Consider the following 14,245-nt stretch of genomic DNA (forward strand, 5'->3'; position numbering starts at 1 on the left):
AAGAAGAAGACTATGGATATATGAATTGTGAACACAATAACACTCCTGGAGTAATATAATTACTGTATGGAAAATTGTCACGCATGTGGAAGTGAGACATTTACTACACTAGTTGATGCTATGTTTACATAAAGGTCTTTTCATATAATGCTTACAGTAGATTCCCTTTAAGTAAGCATGATCAGAAACATTTTTTGCGATTAAATGTCTCTAAAATCACTTAGTGCTCATCTACCATAACGATAATGAGCAACACAAGGCAAAAATAAGTCCAATATTTGATATAGAATATCTCTGTTTGCAAAATACATAAAGTGAAGTTCAGCTTTAAAAGGAAGTACAATTTCACTGTAAATTTTTATCAATGATGCTACAATATACAACAATAACCGTCTTTATAAAATATATTAAATATTGTTGTTTTCAAAAAGCAATAAAAAAAATTTTTTGGGTAAGTTAGGTTTTTTTTTTCTCCTGTCCCAAGCATGGATTAACCATGCACTGCAGCTCACGCTAGATACTAATTAATGCAAGTATATTAATTTAGACTGGGGATGGTGAATACTTGCTGCACCGAAATAGTGTTTGTCATCTCATTATTGAGTACACTTGCTGTATTAATAGGCTTTATTTGCTCATTTTGACAAATAGATTTGTTTTTTCCCTTTGGTTATGCACTTTCTCTTCTTCTAGGGATTAAGGAAATGTATTTAAATATGCACAGCAATTTAATTATTGGATTTGATATAAGAGTACAGTACTCATGCAATAGTACCCAAGAAAGTAGCTGTTCACTATGCCATAATGGATAATGTGTTAATGTCCTGTATTTCTTGGAAGGCTGGATTGACTGTTGGTACACAACTAGGTACAGTGAGGACCTAGAGGTGATATTGTAAGATGATGTTACTTCCAGTGGATGCAGAGCAGATCCTACTCATTAATGAGTAGGACATAAATGTCAGTTTGACGTCAGATGCCACAGGCACCCAGCAAACCATGTTGTCTTTCCCTAACTTTTCATACCGGGAATCCAGCCCTGTTTATTACTGTGTAGTGTATTTGATACTGCTCTTGTTAATCTTCTAAGTAACAATGTAAATAGTGACGGTTTGTTCTGTGCAGAGATGATGAACACTTGCTCATTCAGCACTACTGCCAAAGCTTGAACCAGGAATCTCCCTTAAGCCAGCCCCGCAGCCCTGCCCAGATACTCATCTCTTTGGAGAGTGAAGAGAGAGGAGAGCTTGAGAGAATTCTAGCTGACCTGGAGGAGGAGAATAGGTCAGTCTGCTTTACATTCTACGTCTACGTACAAGCACCCCCCAAAAATGTCAAGATGGAGATGGTTTCTAGTTAAACAGAAGACGTGTTATGTATTTATGTCTACCCTAGCTAGATGTGATTTATTAAAACCCTCCTTGATTAAGGTATGGCTAACAACATATTCCTTAAGAAAAATGCTTGCAATAAAAATGGGTGTGTTTACTTTGGTGTGTCTATGTCAAGAAATAAGTATCCCATTTTTTTTTAAGCAAGTTGATATTTTTCCTGTTATCTTACATTAATTTGGGTTGTTTTTTTTTTAAAAGTTATTTCTATTTTTTTTTTTGTACCTTAACAGGAATTTGCAGTCCGAATATGATCGACTTAAGGAGCAGCATGATAACAAAGGATTATCCCCTCTGCCTTCTCCTCCTGAAATGATGCCGGCCTCCCCGCAGAGTCCACGCGATGCAGAGCTCATTGCAGAAGCCAAGCTTCTGCGTCAGCACAAGGGGCGCCTGGAGGCCAGGATGCAGATTTTGGAGGATCACAATAAACAGCTAGAATCCCAGCTCCATCGGCTGAGACAACTGCTGGAGCAGGTGAGGGACATGGTCCTCATTTTTTATGTTCAATAATGTACATAGTCATATATCTAATTATCTCAACAGCCCAATAGAGCTTGTTTTTGTCATAAAATATACTGTAAAGTGAACATTTGTGTATTTATTGGTTGGGTCACGTAGAGAAAGGAAAGGTACAGAGCAAATGTAGTGGATGGAGGAAACTTTGATCTCGCCATAAATGAGTATGACAAAGAGTGCAAACTCTTAATTCCTTTGGAGTTCTTGTTGGGTGTGGACTACAAGACTTCAAGGTGGGAAATTAGTTTGTGTGTTAAAACCCATCGTGTAACACGCTTCCTGGATTATTTTCTTCAAGTACATTAAAAGTTTGGTGCAAAGATGAGCTTTAGAATGATATGCCGGGCCTGTTTGTATAACCTGTACAAAAATATTATCTCTTCGTTGAGGTGGTATGTTCTTGACACATGTTTTACTAGAAATTCCATATTTAATCTGAAAATCAATGATTTGATTGCTGATCTCTCCATGTAAAAGAAACGTCTTGGTTTTGCTCTTGTTTTAGCCGCAAGCAGAAGCAAAGGTCAATGGTACGACATTTTCCTCTCCTAGTCCCTCGCTGCAGAGATCGGACAGCAGTCAGCCCATGTTGCTTCGTGTTGTTGGCAGCCAAACATCAGAAACCATGAGTAAGTATTTGAGATAAAATATCCGAAGGTCAGAAATGGTTCCTTTTAACAAATTTGCCACCCATCATATCAAAATATGTCCTTCTGTTATCCCATTGTACAAGTTTTGGAGGGTCCGTTCCATCGATGCAATATATTTTTAACTGAAAAACCTTTGTAATAACCCCTTAGCAAAAACAGTGCTCAGTAATATTATGTACTGTAAACACATATGATGGTGTCCAGCTTACCTTTAGCTTTTACTTTCTATCAGTATACTCATAAAGACAATATTAACGTGACCCTTCCATAATGTGATCACTTACCAAGTACTTTGTATTTTTGTCATATTACATGCTAGAACAATACTACAGAATATTTTGCTCAATTTTCAGCCAAACTGCTTTTTTGTGTATTATACAAAGCATGTACTGTATGTACAGATTAGGAGAGTGACATTGTGGGGTTTATTCACTAAAGCAGGAGCTGGTAGGAGATGTTCAGTTTAAATCAAAGTTGACTACATGTAAGGATCAAAAACTTGCCAGGGTTGGCCCTTCATAATACATAATACATTCAAACTGCACCTCTCTTGCAAGCTTTCTTTCAAGTTGCCCTCTTTAGTACACATATTTTACTCACACTTTACTAAATCTTGGCAAATTCACATCATTTGTTTTTGGTCCATTATTTAGTTTATAACAAGACGTGCTGCGCAGAGTACAGCAAAGTTCTTTACGCGATTTATATTTAGCTGAATAATGTTTTTCTTACAGTAGGAGCTTAGCTGCTTAGCAGAGTTGAGAGAGTCCATCCTTTTACAGCACAGGTTATACCCTGTGAAAGCGGAATAATGAAATCTTCGGTTTCTGATTGAATACTGATCTGTGGCATTATGGGGTTATTGAGGTCTGTAATTACACTCGGTAAGGGAGCAGAAATTTCAGTAATGTTTTGTCTACTAACTTGCTAGTGAAATTTTTTTTAGTCCATGTTTTTGCTCTTGACCGAGGCTGATGACTTATGCTCCATATGCTGGTCTTGCTTGATTGCTTCTTTATTGAGAGCAAACATTTCAGTAAACGGCAGCGTTCTCTCTCATTCAAGCTATGCTTCCTGCTCTTTTTTTTCCCCTCATGCTGTTTTTTTATGATTGAAAGAGTCAGCCATGTACCTTCTGCCAGCTGCTGAACAGGGGGAAGGGCATTTCTAATCTCTGTGTGTTAGGGTGTGTGGGTGGACTGCCATGGTGGTGAAACCGTTTCAAATGTGCTACAGTAGACTGTCTGCTTTGTCTGCCAGTTATTCTGCAAATGTCATGCTAATGGGATTGTGATTTATTTCTGAAATATTTCATTAAACCCAATATAAGAACTATCAATGAGAAATGTACATTTTGGAATTTAGAACACAATGCACTTAAATTGATGAATTAAGGAGCTGACATTGTGCTGCTGGTCTTTTTTTAGTGGAGTTAGTGCTCTGTATTTGCATAACCCGCTATTAGCATGTGCCCAAGATAAAAGAGACAGAACAATAGCTCTTAAAGAGCTGTCAAGAGGTATCTCACAAGCTGGATATATACCCCACACTTCGGGATGCCAGCAACCCCTCCAAGCTTTGTTTTTCCGTTGCTTTTATAAGGGTCTGTCAATCACCATCTGTGTTCCATAATATCCAAATTTGATAGCGCTCACTGCTGTACGATGCAAGCCTTTCAGATCAATAAGACTTAAGCATAGATCTTATAGCTAGAACTGATCTTCATTTCAGATGGCATTAATACAGATGGCATTTCGTTTCTCATTAAAGGGACAGTGGCCAAAATGTCCAAAGGTGGATTAAAAATTGACCTTAGCCTTTCAAGCACACAGACACGGTGATTTATATACTCAGTGCAGTTGGTGTGTGTATGTGTATGTGTGCCAATGCAAAGACATACATTAAGGCTTAGAGAGGTGGTGTCTGGAGATACTTATTGTCTTGTACCTGCTGAGAACTGAATCAAATGGATCTGTCTGCAGGGCAATGCAAACATACAACTGTTAAATATGTTTTGTTTGTATACTGCCTGCTTAGCTGTTTTGCGGTATAAGTCAAATGCACTAAATTTTATACTGGAATTAAGCAGCTTTCCTGCTATTGTGGCTCTATAACTCTTTTTGTGCCGTGTTAAATTGGAAGTGGCTGACTACCATTCGAGTTGTGATCCCAAAAGCAGCCAGGGAGAACTCTTCTGGCAAACAGTCCCGGAAGAGCACATTTAAGGGATTTAACAAACAAAAAATATTTCCTCCGTTAGGTGTATTCGACCCATTAGCTACTGCACCACTGGATATCTGAAAATAAGTAAGTAAAAAGAATTGTCTGTAAGGATGGAATTCACCCACAGACCACTACAACTTGCTTTGGCAGTTTCACTTATTTTTTTTTTTATTTATTTATTTTTTTTGAAGGAAGGTATTTTTGGGCTTGTCATTCTGTATTCAATTTTTAATCAACAGTATAAAACAAGACATTGAAATGCCAAATGAGACGTCGGGGAGACCTTTCAAGTAAATAAGTCAACAAAGAAAACAAAGCCGGGTCTGGGTATTTTTTTTTTCTCCAATGCTTTGTTTTTTTTACGGATTTAAAGGACTGAGGTTTTGTATCATGGAATTGAAAACTAAATCAGATTTATGCGGTAAGAGTGCATGTAGCTAGGTTGGTAGTGCCTTTGCGTTCTGGGAGTTGGTGTTTTTCTATAATGTCCCTTGACTTTCTGCAGTTCACGTCACTGACTTATTTACATGTTGATTAGATTAAGCTTCTCTGCAGCCATAGAAACTACATTTTGTTCCATGTATGTCCGGTCACCCTGACCTTCAAAAGTAGAACTCTCACAACTGTATGGTAAAATCATTTTTAATAGTGGCTGATTTGATTACAGGCGCAGGAGCAAGCCTTTGGAACTTTAACTAGATAAAGGAAAGATGGCACATGCTGGTTCTAAATAATGGATACTAGCTGTGTCAATTTCCTATGACGGGCTACCCGCGTGGTAAATACAAGCCCTTAAAGAATGTTCCTCGCCATTAAGGTATTCTTCTCATTTGGTTTAAATTGACATTTTGGTGGTGGCTGATTCAGGAGGAGAAGAGGAGCTTACTTCAAAATGGGAAATTGATTCTGGTAATTCTGTCACTAACCTGAGTGTCTATTGGGTACAATTTTCTCATACTTCTTAACCAAATCTTTTGGTTAAGAACCACATGTTTTGACAAAACAATATAAATAATGTTAATAAACCCATGTGCTTATGCGAAAACATAGAATTTGATGGCAGAGAAGAACTATTCAGCCCATCTAGTCTGCCCATTCTTCCTGATGTAAAGACTTTAGTCAGTCCTTGGTCTCATCTTAGATTCAGGATAGTGTGATGCCTATCCCGTGCACGTTTAATTTCCTTCACTGTAAAAACTGTGGTAGTGACTCTCCCCCCCCCATCAACTACATGTACAAGTCATTGACTGTTTTCTTTTGCCATTTTAGCTAATAATTTAAGTTGTTTCATAATGTCTACGGGATCTACCTCCCTACAGGACCGTTCAGTAGTTGTTCTCCCTATGTTAGAAGCAAGGTACATCAATAACATATAAAACCAAATATGATAGCAGGTAGGAATCAAAAGGTCTGCCTGGTCTGCATGTTTTCATACTTGATGCATACTTTATATATTCTTCAGGATGTCCTTGTGCTCATTCCAGGCATTCTTGAACTCCTGTACTGTGTTAGCCTCTACTACTTCTGCATGTTCCAGAGCCTCATCAGATGGCATTATCCTTAAGTTAACAATCATGGCCTGACTGCTGAAACCGAGTCTGGATTTCCCAGTGGCAGCCTTCTTTAATCAATTGTCTAAATCATTATTTCCATGGCAACAGAGGGTACAGCCAGCTTTTGACGATCCATCCATATGCAAAGTCATCTTCAGTATTTTTCAAAGCCCTTCGCAGTGTATTGATTTCCAATGTAAATAAGACGTGTCTTATTTGTCTGATTTTTGTATGTATTTAGGTTCAGCCATATAATATATATATAATCTGTGACCTTGTAGCACATATTTTAGCCCATTATTCTAATTCTAGTCTTGGGAAGAAGTAAACTGTGACATGTACTTGTGACGTGGTTAGACTTTCTCCCCGGTAGCTCAGGTTTCACAGAATAATGAGAACATGAGATCCTATAAGTGCCATTATTGTACACGCTGTGAGTTTTAAGTTTGTTTAAAAGAGAATAGCTGCATCTAAGATCACGCCGTAATTGAATCTTTCCCCAGAACCCTCTTGTGGTGTTATTTTGATTGACTGTTCCATTTTCCCTGTTATTAAAATGAAGGTTTTCAAGAACTGATGTTATTCTTACCTCCACCTGACACTTGACCGGGTTATTTCTCCAAACGTGTTTTTACGATCCCTAAGTAAACATTGAGTCCTATGATCAGCCCGTTTTTGGAAGTTTTGACACGCTTCCTGCACTCGGTGTGTATTGTGTTGGAAGACTTCCTATGAGCCCCTTGCAATGGGAAGATTACAATGAGAGGTGCTGTTCTGCTTAGACAAAACAAAGCGCTCTCTAGCATGTTGAGCATACACGCCATAGCAGATCTGTCTTTGTATTCTTTCCTCTGAAGGTTTGTCTTAAATTTTATTTACTGCTATCTTCCAAAAGAGAGAAAAAACCCCAGGTTATATGCATGGAGAAACAATCACAGATTTTATATCCAGCTAAAGGTTGGGTATTTTATTTGCCAATCCAATAATACTCAACTTTTTCTAGGCCAATGTCCTATTGGTACCTGTTTTTTGTATTAAACAAAAATCAAGAATCGCCTGAAAAATGTAAACAAGGCCAAATACATGTTTAAAGACTCCCTTTTCTGAAGGGGTTGGACATTCCACAGCATGTCTCAATGTCTCTAATACCACATTTTCTTGTGTTTTTCTGATATTTCATGTATTTTCTTCTTTTAAGGTCCAGTTTCGTCAACTCCATTGATTAACATTTGTATAACACTAGCTACATAACATGTTACTTATATTTGGGAGCAATTACAGCTGCGCAGATATTTACCTTCTGCATAATTTTGTAAAGCCATTGTCCTATAGCCATTGTTACAAAGGGTTCCACTAACTTTGTAGTCTGTATTAAATCCTGTATATCTATATAGTCTGCCTTCTTCAGGGATGTAGCAATACAGCTCAAAATAAATATTTTGGTTAGTAAAATTCTGTATAATGTTTGTCGAAAAAAAATACGGATGGTTTCGTAACATATAGCCATAATGAACGACATAATAGTATAATGTTACATTTTCATTCATGTGTGTAATTAATTTTGCCTGTTGTGACAATGAAAAATTATGCCATCGGACATAATCAATAACTATTTGTCAAACTGTGTGGTTTTGCAAATAGCCAGCCGTAGGCCGTAATGCGCAATATGCTTGAATCTAGTACCCTAAGTCTAGAAATAACAGCTTTGTGTATTAAAAGCCAAAATGTTAGTGTAATTACAGGGAACAGCGATCATAAGGCCTATGATTATTCTCGTTTGCCTGTGTTATAAATACAGTTTTGGGATGATAGAAACACCAGCGGCTTTTGTGTGGTGGCTGCTGGAATAGGCGGCAATAGAATTCAGTGCTGTTAATTGTAAGGTAGCACCTTTATTTTAAGTAGCTGTGGTTTAATGTGCCAAGGTCAGGTGTAGTAGGATGCACATTGTATGATCTCTCTTACATCTAATATCAATCATAATGGATAACGATGCTCTCTCTGTTGTCTGGGGCAGCCTCTTTGCAACCCAGCATATTTTAATGAATGTAATACCGTATTGGCCCGAATATAGGCCGCACTTTTTTCCCCCACTTTAAGACTTTAAAGTGGGGGTGCGGCCTATATTCGGGGTCTAGCGCCCGACGCCCGGGACATGCAGTCCCGGGCGCCGGGCAGGCAGCGGGGTTAGGATACAGATCCCCCGCAGCGGTGCAGGGGACCTGCATCCTACCGTCTGATACGCTCAGACAGCCTCCCCTGCCGGCACTTCCCACGGGGGGAGTACCGGCACGGGAGGTTGTCTAAGCGCATCGCACGGACGTTCACCGGCAGCGGCGATGCGCCGTTGCCGGTGAACGTCCACACGATGCATTTTAACCCCCCCCCCGACTTACCAGGGCAGACTCCCGGGTGTCTTGCAGGGCCGGCGGAAGACACCTACGCAATACGCGTATACAACTTCCGGTGCCGGTACTTCCGCTGAGTTCCGGCGCCGGGAGTTGTATACACGATGCGCACCCGGGAGTCTACTCTGGTAAGTTAGGGGGGAGGACAGAGTGGCAGCATATCTCGGGGGGGGGGGAGAGGACAGAGTGGCAGCGTATTTCGGAGGGGGGGGAGAGGACAGAGTGGCAGCGTATCTCGAGGGGGGGGGGGACAGAGTGGCAGCGTATCTCGAGGGGGGGGAGGACAGAGTGGCAGCGTATCTCGAGGGGGGGAGGACAGAGTGGCAGCGTATCTCGAGGGGGGGAGGACAGAGTGGCAGCGTATCTCGAGGGGGGGGGGGACAGAGTGGCAGCGTATCTCGGGGAGGGGGAGAGGACAGAGTGGCAGCATATCTCGAGGGGGGGGACAGAGTGGCAGCATGTCTTTTGGTGCTTTTTTAAAGAAAAAAACTTTTTCTTTAAAAAAGCACCAAACTTTTAGGGGGCGGCCTATATACGGGGGCGGCCTATATCCGAGCCAATACGGTAATTTCTGGAACCCATATGTGAAGAGGCAAGATCTGTACTGTTATAAGGAAGCTTTTTTGTAACATTATATACAGTATTCCTTCATTAATGTTACATTGGTTTTAAAACTGACAGTATACATTAGCTGACAACATATATCATTTGAATAAGAAATGCTTGATGCCAATGTTTGCGGCCTTATGGCAATGGAAACCAACTGTTGGGTGGCTTGTTTTGCAGACAAGCCCTCCTTTCCTGACTGACTAGGATCATTTATCTGAGCAGTGACCGCATAAGGGGAGGTATAAAGGCAACAACTGTAGCAATGTATCCATATGAACATTGATTAGAACGTAGAAATGATAGAAAATCCAGCTTTCAGGTTGGAAGTGCAGAGACACCGAGACCACCAATTCTTATGGAAAACCTGCACAGCAGTTGCCTAGGTCCTTCGCTCTTTGTTCCGGTTCCTAAACCTGAAATTGCACCGGTAGCTTATAAGTCATGTCAACACCCTGCTAAGCTTGAAGGAATATGATGAATGCTTCATAGACTAACAAATAATTGACTTTTGCATGGAGTTGCATGTATACATACAGCAGACTAGATTTGAAAAGATGTTGTTTTTAGCAAGACTAGGTGCCTCCGACTCAAGGGGTCACAGCGTCCTAGCAGGCCTTGCATGTCATAATGACAACAAGGTAACCTCTTATGCTGAAAGACTGCCAAGAAATATCTTTGCAAAACGAGTTATGTGTCTGGGACATGTTACTTATTAATCTGCCGGGAGTGACTAGGGCAAATGAAGGAAACGTTCCTTAAACGTGAGAAAGTCCTTGATACTACCATTGATTTGTCCCCATTAAGACAGAGACGTAACACAATGTTTACAAATTGTTCTAAGCCGACCGAAACCTTCACCTAAATTAAAGCACTGATTAAATAAACTACTTCAGAGACAAATTTTCCTGTACTCAGCCATCCAGATTGCATGCTTAATCAGACTGAGAGTTATTAATATAAGATGCTGGTAATTCTCATTCTAGGTACTTCAATTAAATATATCTCTTAAATGGGGTAAAACAAGGATACCATTTTTATAATATGATATGAAGCATATATACACATATATATTATTTTTTTTATTTTGTATTAGGCATCATTCATGTAAATGTTCTAACCCATAGCATATATATATATATAATATAGTATGTTCATGTTTTTTTTAAATAACAAACAGGCGTTCTAGCCATTTACTGTTTATCTTAAAGACTTTTTTTCCACCTGTTGTTTGTATGTTATATATAATATAAAAAAAAATAATAATGGAAGAGAGCTGCTTGGCAAAGTCACTTTTTCCAGTTAGTCCTTTTGTTGTATGTAGTTATTACCACATAAGTGAGATAGTTATGCATTTTTATTATCTTTCAGGTGAGGATGATCTTCTCAGCCCTCCACATGACACAAGCACAGGTCTAGAAGAAGTCATGGAGCAACTTAACAATTCCTTTCCAACAGCAAGAGGTAAAAAAAAGACGGGCAAGAAACTAAATTATATGTGAGAAAATGCAAAATGATATTGCTTTTTAAATGTACTCATGGAAGGTATATGTAGGAATATGTTTTATTAGGTGATATTCGTTATACAGTATACTTATTGACAAGCATATTTTTGTGTGCAAATATATTTAATTTCATACTGGTTTACTCTCCCATGTCTGCTGCATCATTTCCATGTTATTTTCCTACTATATTTTGCGGCAATTAGAAGAATGGTTGAGGTGGCAGTTCTTTTGTTAGAAGACATTGATAATAATTCACATATCCAATATTGTGATCAGAAATTGTCTCTTTGCGAAAGACATTAACATTTAATTCAGCTCTCTTTTTGTCTGAGATTGAATGAATGAATGTGAGCTCAGCCTCACTCTAAAGTCAATTTGGCAGTGGGAAATGATTTATGGCATAAGGAATTTCATTGATTAATCAACATGTTAACACTGTGATCATATGCCGGTCAAATCACTGCAAGAGCTGTTACGCCTTAGACACACCTTGAACTTTGTGTTCACAGAGCGGTATAAAGGCTAATTTGCACTTTATTCTTATTATTTCTGCACATTTGCTTTCTTTATATCTATCAATAGCAAAAAAAATCTGATCTGTAAATTTTATATTCATAATTGCAAATGGATTGCTTAATCTTCCCAAGCTCTTCTCACATGTCTTTCTTCTGCTAAGAAATTGATCTTGATCTTTCTCATTCATAACATGACCATCATTAGCAGGCAAATGTGAATGTCTGCTGTAAATATCAGTGATGGTTTACTTTGGCGCAGCATAACTAGAATATGCTTCTATCAAAGCGTTGACATTTATAAATATAAGTATAACATTTATCATCTTAATATTACATTTTAGTGGTCTCACAGCGAAGCCCAAATTTAGTGTGGTCCCGTTGAAGAACAATATGGCCTGATTTCAGACCTTTTTATTTGTTAAGGGAAATTCAAATATGTTTTTTTTTCCATTTGAATAAAAATATTTGTTCAAAACTATATTTAGTGTTTAGAAAGGGTTAGAAATGAGTACAGGCATGTCCCTCACTCAATCTGTTCATCAATAGCAACTATATCCCAGAGTTCTTCGCATTCTGTTTGAGTCCCACCTCACTGGGCAAGTCGTTTTAGTTTAAAGATGGCACTAAACCACTCATACTCACTCATAATACTAATAGCCCCATCGCATTCTGTATTTATACAGCAGATCTTTAACATTGGTTTGGTCCAGTTACTTGGACTTCAGATACATTGTATTCGATATTTTGTGATTATTTTCCACATCCTGAGATGCTACTTTGTGAATTAATGCAAGGACATTGTTATTCCTGTCCTCTTCTCCCCTTTGTCTTTTCCTTCTCGTACTCTCCCATGCAAGGTCCTGGAGCTTTACTGCACACAGCAAATTCACATCTGTTACAGCTGACTCTTGCAGCTGTTGTGCTAAATCAAAACAGATGTCAAAGCCAGAGGTCTTTTGTTCAGGAGAAATATGTGATTAAATACCACCACAATCATTTATTTAACGCTGACAGCCCAAAAAAAAGCCATGGAACAAAATGTTTGCTCATAAAGTGTGGGCATAAATAAATCTCTTAGGCTTAACATAAAACTTGCAATGCCCATTGTCTATCCCCGGCAGAAAGTGTCCATGCATAATGTCCACCTAATTCTTTGTGAAGAATTCTTCCTGCAAAACTTAATTTCTTTTCTTAAGGAAGACCATTATTAAGTTTGGCTGTTTGCTGAAAGGATTTTACTTTGGAAACAGCAAATTGCACAGAGCAGAGTAATATATCTCAGTGCCACTTCTTCTCTCGGCATTGAGGTGCTACAGAAGGTTGTGAACATATGATGTCACCGTATGTGCTAAAGAAATAGCACTGTTCAAAAATAGGTTTTATGTGAACACAATAATGTTTCTGTTTGATGAAATTCTGTTACTGAATCTTGTCCTTTGAAACTAATCTGTTATGTTCTTAAACCCGTTCCCTTCCGTCTAGACCAACTTTGTAGGGTTCTTCCTCCTCCCATTATGTTTCTCCTTTCTATGTTCTAGCTGTAAGGAGCTGAGCTTGAATAGTCATATACAGAGTTTGCCACAAAAGGCACATTAAGACTTAAAATAGTTCCCCAAAAATGTTTATATATCTACATGGCATGGTACATGCTTTATAATCAGTAACTGATGAAAAGAACACAAAAACGATCTTGGTAGGATAGTTGAAAATTGAAAAGTTAAAGTACCCAGCCAATTCTACAATCACCATCTTTCTATTTTGTAAGTAATTTTATTGGCTCCAGTATAGAAAGCCACAAAAGGTGTAGCAAAAAAAATGGCTTAACTTAAATCTAACTAAAATATATAGACAAAACATGTTTGGATTGGCTGAGAGAAATAAGAAAACTATATAGGCTTTGTAAGGTTTCTACGTTATGAAGTCATTCATGGTTCTTGCACATATTTTTCTTTTAATCTTGTGTATATCCTCCAATTTGCAGCCATGGCCATCGGCCCACCAGTCTAGTGTTGGTCTCATAAATGTAAAAAAAAATATTTAGTTAGATTGTGGTTCTCGTAGCGTTGGGTAGAATGTGTATTTAGAAAATCTCCATAGTCTCCATAGAATAGCATTGGAGTTCCCGCTAGATAGAAAAGCATCAATAATGGATACAGATCAATTTACTGATTAAGTGTGTCACCGGCTGTTTCAAAACAAGCTATCAAGGTGTTTTGGGGAGAATATAATATATTTTCTGTGTTTTATTATCCAAGTAGAAAAATAACAGAAACAAATTTGAAGACAGATTTAACCAAACAAGTTCTGTTGTAAATATAGTACGGGTCTGCCAAACATCTATGTATAGTAGTGATTTAGCTGGGTTGGCTAAAATATCGACATCTTTACAGGAATAGAATAATAGTAAAAGACTAATTACCTTATGGGAACAAAGCAAATTAAACTGCTAATTTTAACAGTTGGTACATCACTTCTGGACGTTCTAGATCACTCTTCGAGTTGCCCAGAATTCTCTGTCTGTGTATCCGTTGTGTTACTTCTTACAAATGAAATCACATTTGTGCACATATACTTTATTTTTTAAGGCTAAGCTTTGATATTTATGTTTCTCTTTCTTTCCTTTGTTTTATTTCCTCACCATCTTCTTCTTTTTCACAATTCCAAAGGAAGGAATGTCCCTGGAAAGCAAATGAGAGAGGTTAGTGAGATCTGGGCTCGCTGCCATCCAGCCTGTGTGTTTCACATCTCACATTCTGTGCCTGGCGTTTTTGCAGCTACCGGTCTCTTTAGCCGAGTGCATTTAACAAACGTGCTTTAACATGCCAACATTTAGTACCTCTCAACCGTTAGCAGGACAATGACAAACTTCTGGGAA

The 14,245-nt window shown here is 38.5% G+C and overlaps 1 protein-coding gene across 4 annotated transcripts in view; it reads left to right on the forward strand.

The window, feature by feature from the left end:
- The window catches only part of DMD (dystrophin), an 870,543-nt gene that overhangs the window by 853,238 nt on the left and 3,060 nt on the right, over window positions 1-14,245 (forward strand). For 2 of the 4 annotated variants that reach the window (XM_053455059.1, XM_053455062.1), the window contains 5 exons: window positions 1,126-1,284; window positions 1,625-1,868; window positions 2,416-2,539; window positions 10,722-10,814; window positions 14,037-14,068. In XM_053455059.1, coding sequence (XP_053311034.1) covers window positions 1,126-1,284; window positions 1,625-1,868; window positions 2,416-2,539; window positions 10,722-10,814; window positions 14,037-14,068 — 652 coding nt within the window. The remainder of the gene's footprint in view (window positions 1-1,125; window positions 1,285-1,624; window positions 1,869-2,415; window positions 2,540-10,721; window positions 10,815-14,036; window positions 14,069-14,245) is intronic. The other 2 variants (XM_053455060.1, XM_053455061.1) reach the window with 1 other exon arrangement.

The sequence above is a fragment of the Spea bombifrons genome, chromosome 2 (genome assembly GCF_027358695.1).
Source record: "Spea bombifrons isolate aSpeBom1 chromosome 2, aSpeBom1.2.pri, whole genome shotgun sequence".
NCBI lineage: Eukaryota > Metazoa > Chordata > Amphibia > Anura > Pelobatidae > Spea > Spea bombifrons.